Below are 22,337 nucleotides of genomic sequence, written 5' to 3'. Positions count from 1 at the left end.
TTAGACTCCACCACTGTGACTGTTTTTGTTTTATGTGTGTATGAATTTGTTTGGGTGTGTTATATAAAATAATAGGTGACCTTTTTGTTTGAATGCATAAGTTAAAGATTAATATTTGCATACACAGTTTTTTGTTGGCGGTGCTCCAGCCACTGTAGTGCCAGTTCTGGGCTGCAGGTCAGATGAAGTGCCAGCTGAGCAGGGCGGAGCACAATGTTGACTGTGAGCACAGAGTTACTGTCAGATGAAAGGGCTCTTTGCAGCGAAACACAATGCTGTGAATATCTCAGGGTAAGTCATCTTTATACTTAACTGGAGCCTGCGAAAGCAACATCAATATACACTAGTTACCATAAACAATGCCAAGTTGTGTAGCAGTCTAGCAGCTGTGCTAGCTAAGTTAGCTGTAGCGTTAGCTTGTTAGCCCAGATTTGCTGCTGATTTTGGGATGACGCGGCGACAATCATCTTTAACTATTTCATGTCTGACTAATCTGGGCTAACTATGCTACCCTTAACGAGCCAATGTTCTACCACTGATTGCTAGTAAACAATGACTTAGTTTATGCGACATGTTTTAACACTGTCAGTGACAGTAGGTGATAAAGTCTGGCTACGTGCTGTATCATATTCTTTTTGTGACTGCACTTGTTAATTAGCCTTGTTAGCATTGTGATGCTAGCTGTTAGCTGAAACAAACAGAACCAACGTTTATTAATTCTCACAACAGAGGTTGCTTAGCCTGCTGCAGTGATGGACAAGTTATTGATTGTTGTTTTCTAGCAACCCGTCAGTCCCACCTGAGTGTGAGGTGTGTTGAACTGAATTGCATCTCTTCCTCTCTGACAGCAGCTGATAGAGGAGCAGCCAGACCCATGACCGAGATTTGGGTGTGAACAACTTGGGACACCATGTCTCTCTTGCTGATATCCTTCCTGTTAATTCTTCTGCTTGGGATTTTGTTGTTATGTTTCATTTTCAGGTAAGAAGTAATTTAATTCCTACAGTATATGTGATTGCTAATGATACTCTGTAGACAACATTCAGTTTACCCCAGATAGGTCCTGTCCTTGGTTTTCATAGTTTTCTTTACATATTTTTACAAAATCAATGATTTTGTGCTCTTGTCTTTTGCTCCTAGGTGGCTCGTATGCACCCTGGCTGTGCGATTCTTCCAAACAGCCCTGAATGCTGATCTGAAGATCAAATCAGTCGGGCTGTTTTCTGTCCAAGGAGTTAGTATCCAGTTTCACCCCCAGCATACTCTGGTAAGACACACTGTGTTTACATGACATTTATGTAGTGAGCTCATTGGAGGCCACTATTCCCATTTCAGGAGTAACAGTTTGACCCAGTAATGGCCAGTAAACCTTTTTTGTTTATTAAACTGTCAAAAATTATATCAAAGGTACTTTTTGACTTCACCATAAAAAGGGAATATCTTTTTGACAGGAAATTGACAGAATATGGATTTCAAGTAAACTTCTCAACCAGGATTTGCCGTAAGTTGTCACATTTCTTTGTCAGTTGGATAGTTAGAGATACAATCTATCAGCAAATCAGTAAAAGATTTGAATCCTTTTATATATGAAAATACCGTGGTTATTTGCAACAGCTAGTGCATGTTTGTGTTGCAGGAGGTACCTGGCGTTGTGTGTTGGCGAAACCAGAGTTAGGTTTGACTTGCAAGCACCACTCAGTCCTACGGTAACGAAGAGCCATGGGAAAAAGTCTGGGAAGTTTTCCGTCAGCCCCACAACGCTACGCTTTCTGTCGCAAGTATGGAGCCTCACCGTATCTCAATCTTTAAATAGACTTATTTGTAGACATTATCTTACCCCTTCTTATCTATCTATTTTCAGCTACTGTCGTTCCACGTCAGCTCGATCAATGTGATGGTCCTGAACCTGGCACTGTCAGAGTCTCTATGGCACATGACAGTTACAGGCATCACCTTGTTACTTGACCACCAAAGTAAAAGGTGATGCACTCTATTATTTCCGTCTGCTATTGGTCTGATTTGACGATTACATTTAATAGAAATATACGGATGATGCTACAATTTCATTAATGTTTTAACTTTCATATCAGGTTGGCGTGGGACTTCTCAGTTGGACAGCTAAGCAGTAAAGTGCTTAAAAGCAGTCAGTTAGTAAGTTTTTGCAATTTCTCTGAGATGGACACTTGGGATTGAATGTGTGACTAACATGCTCTCCACTGCAGGATATATGTTTGGCTGAAGTGGCCCTGAGCCTGCTGCTGTCTGGAGAGGTGAGCCTTCCGGAGATGAAGCCAGGCGGTCTGTCCCTGAATGTGAGGACACTGATCGCAGAGCTGCATGAAGGACTATTTCTCAGCCAACTCCTGCTGCCCTCGTCTCCCAAAAGGAGCATTCAGGATGCATCTGGTGAGCAATCGCATGCCTATTCCCTGAAATGTCTAAATCATTATTAAAATAAAGTGACAAACTTGCTATGGCAATAACCAATCAATATTGGGACGTTCAGCTCACATCTGGGATGCTGGTTGATTGCAGGAGTGCATGTCAACATTTATAACAAGTATATAAATGTAGTCCAACTGTTGGCTGTATTTTTTTCTTTATTGCCTAATATAATCCTCTATACTTGCACTTACAACAAGTACAGCATACGTTAACCATGACAACACTAAGGGTTATTTCCACTGACTTACATCAGCAAACTTCTGCTTATTCTAAAACGTCTGGATGTCTACTGCAGTCTGTGATATTTTTAGCTGTTCTGCCAACCGTCAAGAAAACGAGGACAAGGTCATGTCGTACAACAACCTGCTTTATTAACCTCTGTAGTTGTTGAAATCTCTACACGCTCAAGGGAAAAGATAACGTTTAACCTCCTCGATCAAATGAAGTGTAGGTTATGCTGTCATTCTAAAAAGCGAGAAGAAGTTGGTAAAATGATGTCAGGTATTTAGAATAACATAACATTTACATGTGTTCTTGCATTTATTTGAATGCAATTTGATATATCTGCAGGTCTTTTTGGACATTGTTAACTACATGAGAAATTAAAGAAATGCATTGTTAATAAAGTAGCATAGACATTGTTAAGGTTGATAGTGTTGCCTGGATGTGACATATTAGCTCACTCAGGTTATCTGATATACAGCACACAAAAAAACAAGTTGAAAGAAAATATCAGACAAAGGATTTGTATTAAATGGAAATGTGATAGTATTTGTTTTTTCAATTGTCAAATAGATTGTTTAGCTGTAGCACTTTCAAAATCTTTGATAGAATCGTACATAATATTTAGATTATAATATTATTAATATTTCCTTTCAGAGTGTGAAAACATTGAGTTTATCCAGACTGAGGCGGTGGAATGGTTTCATGGGCTGGTTCCCCAAAAAGTCGATGTGGAATTTGATAATACAAATGTAACTCTGTCCATGCACAGCCAGAAAAGGTGAGTAAACATTTAGATGTTGTTTTGCACAATTTGATTCCATATTGAATGACCTTCTGATTTTAACGTCATACCTTGTTTTCTTGTCTGCACAGACACCTGAACTGGACTCTGAAGTCTCTAAAAGTCTGCTATGGACGTGACGATGAACAGCTTCATCTTAAAAGCTTCACTCCAGAGCTGAGCTTTCCTCAGAGCAGAATGGAGCTCGTTCTAGAGGGTGAGTGGACGGACGCAATGCAGAGAGACGTGAATGAATTAAAGAAAGCAATAATCTCACATCCCCTTTTTCTTTAACTGGCAGATGGACTTCTCCTCTCACAAAGTAGGCAAAGAATCCTGTGTGTGAACACGCTGAAGACAGTCCTGCAGGTGAGGAAGATATTTGAAGGTCACAACACAAATTATTAAAATAAAATACATTATTTTGACTGTCCCTTGTGTTTTCCTACATTTAGGTTACATCAGTGGACATCTCAGGGTCGTTCACTGTCAACACTTGCATCATCCACTACCGTCACCAGGAGTTCTCCCATTGGCTAAATCTATTTCCATGGGAACAGCTTATCCACAGGAAGGCAGCACATAGAAAAAGGCAAGTCTCAAAAGGAAAACAGAAGGGTTAGATTGCTGAATGGCAATTCATATTCATGTTGGGGTTGAACTATGACGATATATTTTCTGGAGTGATTGGATCTGTGTTCAAGGTTACCCGCTGCAGTGACGATAACATACAATATAATCTAATACCCTTTTTACTGTCTTCTCTTCCCTATCCATGTGTGTTTGCGCTCATTCTGTATTGTTGTTCCATGACGTCGTTGTGTTGTGTAGTCCATTAGATTATTTGCCCACCCTCCTTTTCCTCAGGCGCCTCCCTCACTTAGATGCCCCTGTGATGATCACCTCCTCCGTATCCAACGTCAACGTGTCAGTTCAGCTGGGAGACACCACGCCTTTTGCTCTCGGGTTTCTCTCTGTCAGTGCAGGTACTGTAGGTCTTTCACATGCTGAACACGTGCACATTCACACACAGGGAGGCAGGTGAACATCCTAAGATGTTATTGCTACAGAGCAGAATGAGGGTATGGTGCGTTGAAGTTTAACCCCAACTCCTTGTTGTAAGCAACAGTACTTCACGTTATGACTTTACATCGTCATTCTTACCTCACATGTCTGTTCAATAAATCTTTCTGCTTTGTATTCTGCAGGCAACTTTTGTGTCAATCTCTGCCAAACTAGATTAGATAACATCTTTTATTAAAGTGCCCTTTTAAATGTTACACATTAACCTGAGTTTTTTATAACCCAGTTGCATTTAGTTTTTGGAAAACAAATGAAATCTTTATACTGCAGCAACTTTAAATGTACTTTCTGAATAAAAACATTTTTATGATGACTTGTGTGTCCTGTGCCCATAGAACTGCGGCATCTTCTTGACATTAAAGTTGACTACGAGAGCACAGAGTCCCAGAATGTGCACCGACGTGCCTCACTGTCCCTGGACAACTTCTGGTGGAGGGTGGGTCAGGGGTCTCATATCCAACAAGCGCCCCACCCTCCTGGGAAACATGTGTGGGGAGAAGCACTAATTCTTGACACACTTAGTCTTCAGGTAGGTACACACAAATATAAGAAATAGTGTTCTCGGATATACAATGTTTTTTGTTCAGTAAGTGATTTAACCAGAGGATGAAATGGCTTACTCAATTTCTAATGTTTGTTATGACCTCATCCCTTCAGGGGAGTTTAATTCGGCCCCACATTGAGTCGAGCAGCCAGTGTCCGAGTTTGAGCGTGGAGTCCAGCCTGAAGGGGCTTCAGGTGGAGCTCTCGGAGACCTGTGCTCTGTGTCTGTCTCGCCTGCTGTCCCTCATCTGTGTTCCTCGTGACGTGGTCTCTCCGCTGCCAGATGTGACCTCACCGCTGCCAGATGTGACCTCAGTGTCTCCCTCCAGTGGCCACACTGTCCAACCACATCTGCTCTTTAAACTCGACTATTGTCTGGAGGATGTTAATGTGTTCACACTATCCAATCTAGCAGGTATGTTATTTCAGATTATGTACGAATTTTGTAGGCTTTGTTTCATGATTCACTATATGTGACATATACAGTTTACCCTTTAGCATATATTTAGGTGCGCCTCTTAGTTGTTTGACAGAAAAGACATGTCCTAATTCTGCTGTTTTCATTTTTCTCAAGTAAGCATTCCTGTTGTCTAAAGGGACTTAACGTCCCAAATAGATTTCATTTATGTGGAGCCAACACGATTATAAAAATATACATTTTAATCGGCAGCTGTTTTTGATAATTATGAGGCCCTTTTTTGTTCGTTTGTCCAACAAATACATCTCTTTGAAGACTTAACCTTGGGTTTAAAGGAATTTGTATTCTCACATTTTTACCATTTTATGGTCAGGAAATATTGTTTGTGAAAATAATTGTCAGTTTCCAGTTGGCCAAAAGTATTGGAGCAATACACTTTAGGGCTAGAACAAAAGTAAGTTGCTATCTTCTGACAAATGTCCTTTGACCTTAATTATGTTGAGTTAAAGACAACTGCTTATACAAAGTACTCTGCTCCTCAGTTGATCATCATGTTTGATTATCATTGTTTATTTCCTTGTGTTCTCTTCAGGAGCTGTGTCTCTGCGAATGGACACTGTCAGATTGCAGAGCTCTGCAGACAGCTCCACGGTGTCTCTTCAGGGTGTTAGCCTGTCAGCGATCAAAGCACTCACAGAGAACATGGAGTCGTGTAGCCCCTCCTCCCAAACCCCTAGCCCTGTGCTCAAACTCACCAAGATAGCCTTTTCTTACTGCATCACCACCCACACCTTACAGGTAATCACATCTCCTTCAGTTGTATTTGTCTTGAATGATGGAATATCTGTGTCAATATTCATATTATATCTTAACCAGGTTCAATGTGAAGAGGAGCTCTCTGTGGAATGGACGCCACCTGACCACATGGTCTTATATCAGCACCTGAGTGAAGCTCAGGCTTGTTGGCTTATGCTTTGCGGAGAGAGAGGAGAGGACAGTCCAGTCGAAACCACAGAAAGTGAAATCCTGCCGGGTCAGAGCAGAGGGCTGTGTGTGCGCATTGCACTGGGCTGCACTCGATTGACAGCCCATGTTAGTGAACACAACTACATCCTCCTGCACACAGAAGCCCTCACAGTGTCCAAACACACGGGCTCCATGCACATACGCTCTCCGTCCGTCATCTTCAACTTTGATGGCCACAACATCGTCACCTTTAAGGGTCTGTCTGTGGACATACACTCGGAGCTTCCTGAGATGTGGCTGCACAGAGAGACCTTCCCCTTCCTCGAAACTCCCCACAACTGTGTCGGGGTCCTCACTTGCCCCTCTATGACTGTGGAGTTCCCTTATCAGTACGACTTCTCAAACACCTTTGACATGGCCATCAGCGTGCAGAAGTGGCTGAAGACCCTGCATCGCTCCGCAAGCCAAGCCCCCGCTGCCCCCCGACTGCCTCCTGACCTCGTGTTCAAAATCAGCCAGTTCTCCTTCGTCTTCCTGGACGATATCTTTGAAATCAAGCTGCGAGACAACTATGAGCTGCTGAAGGATGAGAGTAAGGAAAGTGCCAAGCGTCTTCAGCTTCTGGATAAGAAGGTGGCAGATTTGCGCAAGCAGCATGGAGAGCTCCTCCCTGCCAGGAAGATCGAAGAGCTGTACAGCTCACTGGAGAAAAAGCACATCGAGATCTACATCCAGCGCTCACGCCGCCTCTACGCAAACACACCCATGAGGAAGTCTCTGCTGACCTGGACTGTGTCCGACCTGGAGTTGGTATTTCTGGCTGATCAGTCTCTGCACGGGCCGGAGAAGGTGAGAGAGCAGCTCAGGGATATCGACAGGATCAGCCCCTTCCCCAGAGACGGACTCCCTCTGGTGGTCCAGTGGTGCCGTGCTATCAAGTTCAAACTGGCTGCATTTTTGGGTAAGTTCATACAACATTGATTTACAGATTAGAGACCGGATTTAGATGAGACTTAAGTGGAAATGACCGCCCTCCCGGTTTTAACCTACTACTAAAATGATTTCCTTAATTTCTCTCTTTCTGCCGTGTCAGTGAGAATCCGGGATTACCCTCGTTACCTGTTTGAGATCCGGGACTGGGAGCTGTCGGGGCGTCTCATTGGGACGGAGCAGGATGGACAGACCAGGGCTCATCGCAAAGAGACCGTCCCACTCGGTTCGCCATGGGGAGACGTGACGGTCCACAGGAATATGCCACCACTGAAGTTCTACTATGATTTAAAATGTGAGTTACAGGAATGATGCTGTCAACGTGTTATTCTACCATCATTATCTTAAGTCTTTTTCACGAGTTTCCATCAGGTATACTCATCTTGTAATTTTGCCTGCCCAGTCACAGCTTTTGTATACAGTAACTCTTTATGTGTCCAAACAGAAGTTAAAAGCAGAAGTAAGGGGGCAAAGGACGAAAGAAACAATGCCTATAGTTAATGATAAATGTTGTCAAATTCCTAGGCACCATATTACAAAGGAAGGATAAAGTTTCCTTTAGAGGCATATATCCCTTTACATCATTTTAGCTCCAGTTGTGCAGTCTTACTGTTGGCTAATGAGAAGAATACTCTTCAGACACTGTACATTAATTTCTCTTTCTGATCATCTTTTTCTTACAGCGAACATCTCTCTGTACACCATTGTGTGGGGGCCATGCTGGGACCCTGCCTGGACTCTGATTGGCCAGTCCGTCGACCTGCTGACCAAACCCACTGTGGATCCCTCACCTCCTGTGGCCTGGTGGGATAAAAGTCGCCTCCTTCTGCACGGGCGCTGGGTTATGGACATCGACCAGGCCAACCTTCATCAGCTGGCTACAGAGGTAAAACAGTTTACAGCTTACAAATGAAATTGTTGTGAATATCAAATCAATCACATAAATTCATTTGGAATTTGTACACTCAGTGTGTCACAGAATGTTTCAGTTTGTTGGGGTAAGCAAGCCATGTTGTGGTAAATAATATTAATCACTTTATCTAATATAAAGATGAATCTTGATTCTTACAGGACCCTTACAACACCACAGAAAACCTGCACTGGGAGTGGAATAAACTGAACTTTGACTGGAACCCTGGCCAGTTTGCCTATAAAGGAGATTTAGATGTTAATGTCAGAACAGCATCAAAGTAAGTAGAGGCATCCAAAAGAAAAATGTAATGCAACTTTAAGCTTTATTTGTCAATGATTGTTAGGTAATATAAATGCTGTTTTCTCCACACTAGGTATGATGATATCTGTTTTCTACACCTGCCCAACCTGTTTATGACCCTTGACCTCCAATGGCTTTGCCATGGAAACCCCCATGACCACCATTCTGTGATGCTCTGCTGTGCGGAGAACGTTGCAGACGTGACTTCAGGACAACCTCATGACTCCTACAGAGCCTTTCGCTCCGAGAACCTCAACTTCTCCATCACCATGGACCTGAACCAGCACTGTGGCACAGGTACCTGCAACTCTGATACATATTCTGTATACAAAAGCCCACTGTGCTGGAAAACTAGCATCATAGAAATGTATTTAGCTAGATTACTATATTCACTTTCCTTTGTAGAACCCTCCCAGCCGAGAATGCTGTTGTACAGCAGCACTCTGCGCTGGATGCAGAACTTTTGGGCCACATGGACGGGTGTATCTCGACCAATCTGCAGAGGCAAGCTCTTCCACAGCCTCAGGCCTATCCGCAAGAAGCTGGGTCAGCACTACAAACAGATGTCCTACACAGCTGCCTTCCCACAACTACAAGTAAGGGTTTTTCTAGGCTGCTGTCCGGCAGCAACAGTCCACTAGAGATCTGCTCTATGTGTTTACCATTTGTAGTCACACAGGACAGTAGTAACTTTGATTTTGTAGACATTGTTGAATATATTTCTTTACACCTAATATCTTCCATGTGTGCACATTTCAACATGTTATCTATCCTCCAGGTGCATTACTGGGCCTCCTTTGCCCAGCAGAGAGGAATCCAAGTGGAGTGCAACAAAGGACACGTCTTCACCCGAGGGGCACAGAGACTTATTCCACAGGGTACAGGCGTCTGCATGATACAGTTTTAAAAAACAAACAATAATTCATACACATAGATTGGGGCTGTAACTGTTTGTGTATTTGTGCTGAATGTCATGGTAGAAGGGGTTACGGCCCAGTGCACACAGCCGTAGTGTTTGTCTTTAAGACTGTTCAGCTGTGTAGCCCAGTTTAAAACATTTGTTGTAAACATAATGAAATGTAGAAAATTACATTACTTTGATCAAGGAGTTAAAATATTTAACTGAGTAAATTGTTATCTGAAACCTAGCTTTTTAACACTGCTAAGGCGCATTAAACAACATGACCTGCATGCAAAAAGCAACCGCTAATTCAAATGAATAATTGTAAAACCTTTATGTTTATAGCCTCTTGTGAGTGTAATGCAGAAAACAAACAAATGTGAATAGGCTTGTTTTTTAAGGGTTTTCATTATGTGTTTTTATTTTCCTTCAGCTGGCACAGTGATGAGGAGGCTGATCTCAGAGTGGAATGTGACTCAGATGGTTAGTGAGCTGTCTCAGGTGACGGTTCACCTAATGGCCTCCACCTGGGACGAGACAGCGGACCACCAAATGAACGCTCAGGTGAAGAAGACCCACCTGGTCAGCCTGTCCTCCCTGAGCTACCAGAGACAGAGCAACCGCATGGAAGAGGTAAAAGCCCAACGAGAACTGCAGTAGCTGTCGTTCTTCACTGTCGACGAGTTCATAATCACACAATTGAAATATGTCTCACAGGAGGTGAACCAGAAGGATGAGACGAATGCCTCGTACACTCACAAACTGCGCCTGGTAGACCTGCGTGCGTCCTGGACCACCACGAACAGGAACATCGCCTTTGGGCTGTACGACGGTTATAAAAAGGCGTCTGTGTTGAAGAGAAACCTCTCCACTGAAGCTTTGACGGGTCTGAGGATCGACACTCAGCTGCAGACAAAAAAGCTCAAACGCTCTCCTTCCAACTACTCTCCCACCACAGCCCCCACCACACCAGTGATGCCCACCGTCAGAGCAGAAAAAAGTCAAAATGAAGGTGAGGAAGTAGCTTCAATAAGAAAGACATCAGTCAAGTCTTTTTATAACCACTAAACGATTTTATTTTCCGCTTTTTGCAGGAACATCGATGCTCCAGAAACTAATCGAGGAAACAGACAAGTTTGTGGTGTTTTCAGAGGAGGACTCCGGTGTCAGCGACCAGCTGTGTGGCATTGCAGCCTGTCAGACCGACGATGTGTATAACCGCAACTGGTTTATCGAACTGGTTAACTGTCAGGTAAATGCCTTTTATTTTTCTGCTGCAGGACCATTTCATCAGAAACAGGTTGATTGCCAAATACATTGACACATACAAGGAATTTGACTTGGTGTTGTGGTGCATACATAAACATACATACAAATGAAACCAAGATTAAAAACACAGATAGAGAACTATTTCAAGAAAACTAATATTAAGAAATATAGCAGTATTTACATTGGTTGAAATCGTAGACATAGAATTAGAATAAAATATGTGCAGTAATGAAAAAGAAGATATTGTATACATTGTGTGCATTAATGTAATGCATAGAGTCTAGGATGTGGCTGAGGTGCAGTGTCAGTCAGTTCCTACCTAATGTCATCATAGCAGGGTTGTATGTTTCTATGTTCAAATTCACAAATAGTGGCTGTTCAATTCTAACCCAAGAGTTGATAAAGCCCTATCAAAACAAAAATATTGTGTTCTCTCTTTCTTGAAAGTTTTCAGTTGGTTGTTTATTGAAATGCTGGACGATTTGCCCCAACGTTTCATTCTCCTCTGCTCTCCTCAGATGATGCTGCGGGGCACAGAGACGGCAGGCTGCGTGTTGGTGTCAGCAGCGAAGGCTCAGCTGCTTCAGTGCGAGCACGACCCATCCTGGTACAACGACACCCTGAAGCAGAAAACCACCTGGACCTGTCTGCTGGATGGCATGCAGTACTTTGCCACCATGGAGCCCAACCCATCTGAGCAAGAGGACAGACAGCTGTGGCTGGAGGTAAGCAACATTCATAATCCTTTTGATGTGACATATTCGCTTGGCCTACTCATATAGAACTACACTTTTTTTTCCTTTATCTACTTCTGTTTCGGTGGAAACCTGAATGAGGTTACATTGCCTTTTAACTGATTATTAACCATTGATAAAAAAGTGTTCAATTAGTTAGTATGGCAAGTTTCTGTGTTATGCCTTGATTAAAGATGAATAGCATGTTAAGCTAGTTTGAATATCAACTAATCAACTTCAACATCACAACCAAAGCTATATAGTAACTTATTCGCGTGGAGTGTTGTTCTGCTCTGATTTGCTTTGTCTGTGTTGTGTTTAGGTGAAGAACATAGAAGAGCACCGGCAGCGTAACCTGGACTCGGTGCTGGAGCTGATGGAGAGTGGCCAGGCTGTGGGAGGAATGGTTAGCACCATTACAGCAGGTAAATGAAATATCAAATGCAGGATCGTCCTTCCTCACCACATGGAATAAATAGGCATCTTCGGACAAAGAGAATCCGAAATCCTCTATTAGTCCCACAGCGGGGACATTTAAAGTGTTATGGCAAAAAGTGGCATAGCAGGTAAAGAAAAAGGCATAATCAAGGAAATATTAAAAAAATATATGAATAAGCTAACTTATTAAGTATAGAGGAGAAAAGCAAACGTTAGTTGTACTAGAATACAAATAAAGGTAAATGGTGATTCATGGTCATTTTTCTGTCTGCAGACTGGAACCAGCCGGCCCAGGTGAACGAGGCTCAGCAGGTCCAGCGGATCATCTCGCGCTGTAGCTGCAGGATGCACTACATCAGCTACAGTCACGACATCAACCCTGAGGTGGCCACACAGATCAAACCCCCAGAGCTGAGGAATAGCCATGAGAAGGAGGACCTGCTGAAGAAACAGGCCGGTATGTCTGGCCACATGTTTACTGTACATCCAGCACCTGCAAGGAATAATGATTTAGAGTCCTTGTCAAGATTCAAGGCTTTATTGTCATGTGCACATTAGCTACAGTGTAGATATGGCAAGTAAGTAAGTAAGTAAGTAAAGTTTATTTATATAGCACTTTTCACAGAAAGGATTCACAAAGTGCTTCACAGTGAGATCACGATAAAAAGGAGAATACATGGTGTAAAACAAGGAACACACAGCTACATATACACATCAAAACACAACATCAAAACATAAAACAAACTGTCAAAAAGAACCTTCACCTTTACTAAAAGTCTGTCTAAACAACAAGGTTTTCAGCTGCTTTTTAAAAGGCTCCACAGAGTTTAAAGTGCGCAAGGAAAGTGGCAGCGCGTTCCACAGTCTGGGGGCCACTGCTTGAAAGGCTCGATCCCCTCTGGTTTTAAAGTGCGTGTGCGGAATGACCAGCAGGCATTGGTCAGAGGATCTAAGAGAACGTGCAGGATTATAAAGTTTCAGCAGCTCAGAAATATAGGCAGGGGCTTGATTATTTAGAGCTCTAAAAGTGAGGACTAGTATTTTAAAATGTATCCTGACACTGACTGGGAGCCAGTGTAGTTCTGCTAAAACTGGTGTGATGTGCGCTCTTTTACTAGTGTGGGTTAAAAGCCTTGCAGCAGAGTTTTGAACAACCTGGAGACGATGAAGATCCTTCTGGCTCAGGCAAGTAAAGAGACTATTGCAGTAGTCTAGGCGGGATGAAATAAAAGCATGAATGATCATCTCTAGTTCCACCTTTGATACTAAGGTTCTCAGCTTTGAGATGTTCCTCAACTGGAAAAAGCAGCTCCTGATCAGTGTTTTAGTGTGTTGTTTAAATGACATGGTTGAATCAAAAACAACACCTAAATTCCGAAGACTTGACTGGGTGGACGAGTCAAGGCTACCCATGTGGTGGCTAATAAAAGGGATCCGGTTTTCTGGAGCAATGATCAGAGTCTCTGTCTTGTCCGAGTTAAGTTGGAGAAAGTTTTCACTTAACCACTGTTTGATGCTCGTCAAGCAGCTAGTTAAGGAGGACAGTTTGTGTAGCTCAGAGGTTTTGAAGGTGCAGTACAGCTGGATATCATCCGCATAAAGATGGTAGGAGACATTTTGGAACTGGCCAATTAGCTGTCCCAGGGGAAGAATATACAATAAAAACAGAATCGGCCCTAAAACCGAGCCCTGTGGTACACCACATGACAGGTCAGCTGTTTCGGAGAAGAACTCGTTGGAAAACACATTAAAAGTTCTTTCAGTAAGATAAGAATCAAACCATTTTAAAACCAAACCAGCTAACCCTAAATCTTTGAGTCTGTTTCTCATAATGCCATGATCAATAGTGTCGAAAGCAGACGAAAGGTCCAATAAAACCAAAACAGTGTATTCACCAGAGTCGGCTGCCATCATGATGTCACTGGAAACTCGAATAAGGGCAGTTTCCGTGGAGTGATTACTGCGGAAACCGGACTGAAATTTATCCAGGACGTTTTTTCCCTTAAGGAACACTGTAAGTTCCTCTGACACTATTTTTTCTAAGATTTTGGACAGAAAAGGAAGCTTAGAAATTGGCCTATAGCTTTTAGGGTGTGATGGGTCCAGATTTGGCTTTTTAAGTGCAGGTTCAACAACTGCATGTTTAAAAAAGGTTGGAACCACACCAGTTGAAAGTGAAAGATTCATCAAATATACAACAGCGGGGCCGATCAAATTGAAGACTGTTAAAAGCAGCTTAGTAGGAATGATGTCAGTGGGAGCTGAGGAGGGTTTCATTTTTAGAAGCAGAGCAGTGATATCCTGGAGAGTCACCGGGTTAAAAGAGGACCAAGTACAGGGTGGGGGCATTTCATCAACAGAGTTTAGAGAAGACTGTGGTGAAATGTTCTCCCTGATGTCTCTGATTTTATTTACAAAATATCTAAGAAATTCATTGCTGTCTGTTTTACAGTACACAGGAATTTGGGGGACAGCAGGCGAGACAAGAGAGTTAATTGTGTCAAACAAGACTCTGGGATTTTTTTTATTTGATGATATTATTTGGGTGAAGTACTGGGTCCTAGCATTCCTCAGCATATCATTAAAAGAGGCTCTAAGTTCCCTTAGGTGGAGTCTGTGGACCTCTAATTGTGTCGACTTCCAGAGACGTTCTGCTTTTCGACAAATTGTCCTAAAGGAGCGGATGGAGTCATTTATCCAGGGGTGAGGCAGAATTACTGTTGCACAGCTGGATTTCACCAATGAAACTTTATCTAAAATAGCCAAACAGTGGCTATTAAAACTCTGGATAAAATCATCAGGATGATTTATTCCCATCAGTAGGCCTATGAGTGGCTCAAACAAAGCAGAGAAATCATCTGCAACCTCCTGATTTAAAATCCGCCTTCGGGCTTTTCTTTTAAAAGGAGGAGGGTTTACAGCAAAGTTTAAATTAAAAAGCACACAGCTATGATCACTGACATGAAGGTCCTCCACCTGCACATTCCCAACATCTAGGCCAAGTGAAAAAACAAGGTCCAGAGTATGGCCCTTTGTATGTGTTGGTCCACTGACATGTTGGGTGAAGTTAAAAGAGTCAGTGATGGATAAAAAGACAGTAGCTGTGTTACAAGAGACATCATCAACGTGAATGTTAAAATCTCCAATGATTAGGACCCTCTCCAGTTTAATAATGGAAGATAACAAGTCTGTGAAATCATTAAGGAAGGTACTCACTGTGCCAGGAGGACGGTAAATTAAAACACAATAAAATGTGTTTAAAGTCCCAACTCTGATAATCTGGGACTCAAAGGAAGAGAAAGACTCGGAATTTACCAGTCTGCACAGTTTGCTGTCGCGATGCACAACAGCGAGTCCCCCACCACGGCGTTCCATGCGAGGCGACCCGATCACAGAGCAGCCGGGAGGACAGAGCTCCTTTAAGTGAAAATAGTCCTTGTCCCTCTGCCACGTTTCAACAAGGAACATAAAATCCATGTTCTCACTCGAAAAGAGTTCATTAAGAGTCAGGGATTTGTTGGAGATGGAACGAGCGTTCAATAATGCCATCCGGATCGGCACTGACAGATCAGCTGTGGCCACAGCTGACTGTAGAGGGACTGACAGCAGGCACCTGTTGCGATGACAGGAACTCCAGCGAGGCCGGGCAGTCCTTCTCTGGTCGGGCAGAACAGTCCGGCGAAACACCAAAGACGGGTCCATAATCCCATCCACGAGCGGCCAGGGCGGAGAAACGTGTGTGACAGGTGAATAAATCCATGACTGGGGGATCAGTGGAGCGTCCGCGGCCATGTCCTGGAGGGAAATCGGTCGCAACCAGCGAGTATGTTCATGGCGACTGGACCCAGGACCATCAGCCCGAAAAGCTCGCCTCCTCGATACCTGTACGCCACCTCGGCAACCCCTTCTCCTGGATTTCTTCCCTGGCTTACCTGGACGCCAGTTTGCGAAGAGAAGCCGGTACTCAGGTGAGGAGGAGGAACACACAAACGGTGGCGGAAAAGTTTGTCGGTAGCCCTCCCGGGAGTCAAAGGGTCTTTCCATGGACGCTTTAATCCGGAACAAGGACCATCGGTCATAAACCATTGCAGCAGAGATACATCCATTTAGAGGTGAGGTTATGACAACAAACATGACAGATAAAAACAGCGAAAAACGGGTGGCAGCAGGAGCAACAATAGCCAAGCCAAACAGAGGCGCCATGTTGTCAAATGCACCTGCGAGCCTGCATGCACAACGCTACGCTTCTGAAACGCTTCTCAATAGACAAAGGTTTCGCTCCACTCCACCCAATGCAGTTTGGTTTTCGTGCTCGCCACTCCACTGAGACAGCTATGGCAATGACACACTTAGATCACAGGCTCCTCCAACAGTGCAACATGACTATATATAGGACATAGAACAAATAAAACAGATCAAATAGTGCTAGAGAATGTTTTGAAATGTGCAAGTAAATACAAATAAAATAGAAATAGTGCAAGAAGAATCTATATAAATGTAATATGATATATTAGATAAATCATTTGCAAGATGAAAACAGATGAATGTTTATGGATGTTCTTTAAAAAAGGGGCATTTTACTGCTTTTATACTTATTACAAATTTCACCAAATATGACATATGTGCTTTATTATGTGGATTTAACAGGAGCTGTGGACACCTTCACGCTCATTCACCACGATCTAGAGATATCCACTAACCCCGTTCAGTACGCTATGATCCTGGACATCGTCAACAACCTGCTGCTGCACGTGGAGCCCAGGCGCAAGGTAGGCCGGAGCATCAGATGAAAGTACGTTTCCTTGTGCTTAGCGATGCTCATTCTTTATGTTTCACCTGCAGGAACACAGTGAGAAGAAGCAGCGTGTGCGCTTTCAGCTGGAGATCTCCAGTAACCCTGAGGAGCAGCGCAGCAGCATCCTGCACCTCCAGGAGGCCGTCAGGCAGCACCTCGCTCTGATCAGACGCCTGGAGAAACAGATCTACTCCAACATCAGGGTGAGGCATCAGGCTTGTGGGCGCTCAACTGTTTTATAAAAGTATGAGTTTACATTTAAACTGATTATGTATCTATTGCAGGCACAAACTGAGGAACTGAGCGGAGACGAGCTGATGGAGATCAACACGAGACTGCAGAACCAGCTGAACCAGGAGAAGAACGACATGCAGATGAAGAGTGAAGAGCTCAACATTCTCATCAGGTCTCACATCAGCACTCATTCACATCGAGAAAATATTGCACAAATGACAAAATTAATATATTTCTCTTTTATTTCAGGTGTTTTAAGGACTTCCAGCTGCAGAGGGCAAACAAGCTGGAGCTGCGTAAGCCCCCGGAGGATGTGAGCGTGGTCAGGAGGACAGAGATCTGCTTTGCCCAGGCCCGCTGGTGTCTGACCGAAGAGGACGGCCAGCTTGGCATCGCTGAGTTAGAGCTGCAGAGATTTATGTACAGTAAGGTGAGCGGTGATTATTATATAGGAACACTTCTTATCTTCCACAGTGCTGACAACTCTCCTGACATCTCACTACATTATCTGTCCTCTCCAGAGTTTCATAGTCCCACATAGGGCTGCACGATATTGAGAAAAACTGACATTGCGATATTATTGCGTTTTTTTTTAACTATATTTAACCGGATGAAGGATTTTAGTCACGGACGTCTGGATCTTAACTGGTTGACTCATCATACCTTAAGTCATGATCTAACATGTCATGATAATGCATGTTGCTTACCCTCAAGTAAGGGGGTTCATCTGTGAATGAAGAAGAGAAGAACCTTTTTGTATCCAAAATAGTTCCAGATGGCAGATATTGCTTTTCTTTGTGGAAGTAAATCTTTATTCTGGCCGGTATTGTCCTCCTGTGACTCGCTCATTTTTTACCGGTGTTTTGATGGTCTGCAAAGTAGTGGGGCGGGGCCTGCTGTGATCTGATCAAGAATGATTGTGATTGGTGGTCTGTCACTCACTCAAGTACCCCTGACATTAGAGCTGCGCAAGTTTTCCTTTTGTAGCAAGCAGCAAAATAATTGTAACATGACGTGTTTGAGTTAATGCACCTACTTAATATCGCACGTCCTAATAAAAATAAAAATAAAAAATGTTTATAAAATCGCACGTCCCTGCGATGTGAATATCGCGCATGCGCATATCGCGGTTATCACCATGACACGATATATCGTTCAGCCCTAGTCCCACAGCAGATTTATTTCCAACTACTTTGATAACAAAGGTTTTCATGCAAAGGTTCTGTGTTCCGCCACTCATACATGTAGATGTCCTGCTTTTCTCTGTTTAATATCATATTAAACTGTATGTCTTGGGTTTTGAACTAACAAACAGTGGAAGACTTTGTGAAACTGGGTTGGACATTTTTCCGTACTTTTAAAAAAAAGTTTTATAGACCAAAACATTAATTTAATGATCTATCAAAAAATCTCCATATTAATCAATAATGGAAAAATGTGTGAGTTGCAGCCCTAGTCTCTCAAATCTTCTGTTATTACATGTATTTGCACTTCATAGCACGTGACCGACTGTAACCCTTATTTACACTTTATTCAACATTCTGTATTCCCCGAAACATACTAGGATAATAGGAATATATAACATATCTCATTCAACCAGTGTATCACATTAGATGTTACGGCTGACATCACATATTTCACTTTTCACTGCTGGATGTTAGTCGTTGATAACTTTGAATACTTTGTTCCCACAGCTGAACAAGTCTGACGACACAGCCGAGCATCTCTTGGAGTTAGGCTGGTTCACAATGAACAACCTGCTGCCCAATGCATCTTACAAGGTACGTTTCACTCATTATTCAGACATTATTTAAACCTAAATTGTAAAACAAAATGTAATCAAATCCATGACAAACATCCTTTTTAAGCTGACTATTCTCGAGAGAGACGTTTTCAACATGTATTTCCCAAAGATCTGTGATATTTATTGACTCTGCCTGGTTTCCTCTGTGCAGCGTGTGAGGGTATGTACAGCTCGAACAGTGACTCAACGTCTGTGTAAATCCATCCTGTTTGTCCAGTTGGGATCACTCAGTGACTCTTCAGAATGTCATACTCATCGTTGCATGTGCACTCAATAGTTCGTTGATGCATGTGAGGCGGCGAGGTCTCATACAGTTTCACTTGACCTGGTGCTGTCGCCCATTCTGTGTTCATATCATTAATAATATGTGCTCTCATTTAGAGTTGGATTTTCTCCTTGCACCAGAGCTTGATTTTGTGCGATCGCCGAGGATGAATTTAATTCCTGTTTCTTTTCTTAGGTTGTAATCCGTCCGCAGAGTACATGCCAGTCAGCACGGCAGTTTGCTTTGCGTATCTTCAGTAAAGTGCGCCCCCCTGTGGGAGGAATCTCTGTTAAGGAGCACTTTGAGGTGACGGACATCACATCTACAAGCAACCGCATTCACTAGAAATGTTTGGATTGTGATTAATGGAAGTGTATCTATCATCAGGTGAACGTGGTGCCTCTCACCATCCAGCTGATGTACCAATTCTTCAAAAGGATGATGGGCTTCTTCTTCCCAGGACGAAATGTGGAGGAGGAGGAGGTCACTGATGAGGAAGACAAGTTCAGATTGGTCACTACAGGTGAGGTGTTGTCGCTCAGCACGCTGAGTAACTCAGTCTACTCTCTGTGGGATCACCAGGCGGAAATCTATCCCAACAAACGGATCAATAATAGTTTCCATTTTCTCCGTCAGACGTGTGCTTGGTATCAAATAGCCCATTACTGTGTTGTGTCATCGCTCTGAGCTATTAAAAGGCTCTGTCACGACAGATATGACCTTGAGGTGTGTGTGAGAGACTTGCTGGGAGAATAAGGTGTAGGGTGCAGAGTCCCCCAGGGGCCACAGTGCTGACGCCCTCTCTGTGTCACAGGTATCGCTGTCAAGTCCCGGCAGTCATCAGAGGACACCATGGGTGCTATGGGCCCCAGCAAAGGTGTCACCCAGGGGCTGAACCGCACCGCGGGGGTCCGGCGGTCCTTCAGGAAACCTCCGGAGGTAAACTGTGTTCTGATTGTCTGTGCCTGTATGTCACTAGTAAGAGAATAAGGACATGTGATTGAAGTCTTTGTTTCCTCCCACCAGCATCCTGTTGATGACATTGATAAGATGAAGGAGCGAGCGGCTATGAACAACTCCTTCATCTACATCAAGATTCCACAAGTGCCCCTCTGTGTCAGCTATAAGGTGGGATTTCTGTGCATTGACTGACATGTTTTATTAAATCCCTTTTAGATAAAGAACTTGTAGAGGAATATAACTGAAGAGGATGTGTCTGTTATATTTTATATAACACCTCAGGTCTTTCATAAAAGATCTCTAATTGTGAAAAATTATCATCACTTTAACTTTGATATTTTGGATTATGCCCTGTTGAAACTGCATGAGAACTACAGGCATTAGATTAGATTACAAGTTTTATTAATCACCTCCTTTACAAATATTGAAGTGATAAACAGGACCCAAATAAATACAAATGGCTGGATATATAAGTATGCAAAAAGGTTTGTCATATCATCGTCATGTTTTTCAGATATTGAACTAATGTTACATATATAAACATCCCCATTCTTTAGGGAGAGAAGAGCAGTGTGGACTGGAAGGACCTGAACCTGGTTCTGCCCTGTTTGGAGTACCATAACAACACCTGGACCTGGCTCGACTTTGCCATGGCTGTGAAGAGGGACAGCCGGAAAGCTCTTGTAGCACAGGTACAGAAGAACATTTATGACTTTGACTCCTTATCATATGCTCACAACTTGAAACCTTTAAGTTCAAATAGTGTGTTAATTAGGATAATACCACCAAAATGTTCCCTTTTTAAACTGTTAAAAAACTATATTTTGTTAGATTTCTCTCTGCTATTTAAATGCTTAAATCCTTTTCTGCAGACAGTTTCTACAAAGATTGACTAGGGTCAGAAGTAACCTTCATTTGCCTTACCATTGATAAGTTCTGTGTTTATAAACTGTTATGTGTCCTCCGCTCTGCTCAGATGATAAAGGAGAAGCTGCGTCTGAAGCCGGCCTCAGGCTCAGACCAGCGGGGGAAGGCGTCTGAGGGGAAGTTGGACAACAGCATGCAACAGCAGGAGGAAGATGAAAAGGCTCGGCTCCTCATCGGCCTCAGCTCCGCAGACAAGAGCTCCGGCAAGAAGAGCATCTTCAGTCGGCGTAAGTGACACGACGAACATCGTGCAGCTCGACTGGAACGTCCACGCAGCAGCTTCCACACTCCCTCTCTGTAAGAGGATCAGGGACACACTGAATATCAGTCTGGCTTTGTGTATCACAATTAAAAAGGGAGATGGTCGAGCATTTTGTTTATGGGGATAACTTACTGTGTCATGAGCCTGCTGAACATTAATCTTATTTGAAAAAGATACTCCAGATGTGTCTCAGATCTGAATTTGTGGCAAACACCCCTGCAGGGAACTCAAAACAGCTCCAGTATGAACCAGGGTGCCATTTTGACCAAATATATATTATTTTCTTGTTTATTTACGGGCCATTCAAAATTCTTTCTGCATTTGATACACACAATGATGACCACTTGCATTGAATGTAGCGGGGATATTTTCAGTGTGTAGCGAGCACTTCACTGTCTCCTCTGCTTCTATAAATGTTAGACTGAGAGCACCTTTTCCTGCTGGCTCAGGAACGCTGTGCGTCTGCTCCAATAACTCACCCAACTGAAAGCACCTTCATCGCTGTCTGCTGTAGGAAAATATATTTGATTTTGAAATTCCATAAATGAATATATTATATCCCTATATGTTTTATCGATTATATTTGTAAAAGGCTGTATGAGTGTCTCTGACAGGAAGGCCTTTTCCCCACAAATGACCACAAAAGATTTTATATTTTACCTTAAATGACTGTGTGCATCCTCAGCTAGCTGGTTTACTGTACCTCACCCCTGTGCAATATATCAAGAACAGAGCAGCAAAAACATATTTATGTGTTGTATAATGTCGCATTTGGTTTGATGGTATTGTGGAAAATATATATATTATGTTGCAGCTAATGCAGAGTGTATGTTTTGTAATTTTATTACTAAAGCACCTTTTTATGCAAAGTATTTTGATATTTTTGTAACCACGGTTGTCTTCTGTTTGATTACTTGTATAACTGTGCTGCTAAGCCTGTCACATTTCTATTAAAAATAATTACAAACGCATCATATCACAAAAGCAGATGTATTCACATTTCTATCAGCTCTGTGGCTTTTTGTTTATCTGTCAATAAAAAGTGTTACAGTCTCCCAGTTGTGTTTGGGTTTTTTGTGCATTA

At 42.8% G+C, this 22,337-nt stretch overlaps 1 protein-coding gene across 4 annotated transcripts; it reads left to right on the top strand.

Annotated features, from left to right (window-relative positions):
* Nucleotides 1-142: 142 nt before the first annotated feature.
* Nucleotides 143-22,306, top strand: LOC307036496 (bridge-like lipid transfer protein family member 2). Of its 4 annotated transcripts, none has more exons than XM_079676870.1 (40): nt 143-291; nt 849-981; nt 1,141-1,267; nt 1,452-1,501; nt 1,637-1,778; nt 1,862-1,980; nt 2,091-2,151; nt 2,223-2,406; nt 3,325-3,448; nt 3,544-3,668; nt 3,753-3,820; nt 3,907-4,043; nt 4,319-4,437; nt 4,870-5,063; nt 5,192-5,492; nt 6,088-6,293; nt 6,372-7,422; nt 7,555-7,746; nt 8,135-8,337; nt 8,523-8,641; nt 8,738-8,961; nt 9,070-9,260; nt 9,443-9,542; nt 9,999-10,198; nt 10,283-10,577; nt 10,660-10,817; nt 11,353-11,559; nt 11,891-11,993; nt 12,281-12,463; nt 16,654-16,775; nt 16,849-17,004; nt 17,086-17,207; nt 17,285-17,465; nt 18,730-18,816; nt 19,300-19,410; nt 19,492-19,627; nt 19,919-20,043; nt 20,131-20,232; nt 20,622-20,756; nt 21,041-22,306. In XM_079676870.1, the coding sequence occupies exons 2-40, from the start codon at nt 911-913 to the stop codon at nt 21,224-21,226; spliced, it is 6,717 nt and encodes a 2,238-aa protein (XP_079532996.1). In that variant the 5' UTR covers nt 143-291; nt 849-910; the 3' UTR covers nt 21,227-22,306. The 4 variants fall into 4 exon arrangements, 3 of the variants coding, with proteins under 3 accessions (XP_079532996.1, XP_079532994.1, XP_079532995.1); XM_079676868.1 differs by having other exon boundaries at nt 4,283-4,437; XM_079676869.1 differs by having other exon boundaries at nt 158-291; nt 852-981; nt 4,283-4,437.
* Nucleotides 22,307-22,337: the final 31 nt, after the last annotated feature.

The sequence above is a fragment of the Notothenia rossii genome (assembly GCF_949606895.1).
Source record: "Notothenia rossii genome assembly, chromosome: 4".
In the NCBI taxonomy this organism is placed as follows: Eukaryota; Metazoa; Chordata; class Actinopteri; order Perciformes; family Nototheniidae; genus Notothenia; species Notothenia rossii.
The sequence above is the reverse complement of the archived record's forward strand: the minus strand, read 5'-3'. Positions and strand labels throughout refer to the sequence as shown.

Bases quoted from the DNA above. Each gene is read 5' to 3' on its own strand.
- LOC307036496 (XM_079676868.1), top strand. From the start codon at position 911: ATGTCTCTCTTGCTGATATCCTTCCTGTTAATTCTTCTGCTTGGGATT. The intron at 982-1,140 runs GTAAGAAGTAAT...TTTTGCTCCTAG, and splicing joins TTGTTATGTTTCATTTTCAG to GTGGCTCGTATGCACCCTGG. The intron at 6,294-6,371 runs GTAATCACATCT...TATCTTAACCAG, and splicing joins TCACCACCCACACCTTACAG to GTTCAATGTGAAGAGGAGCT.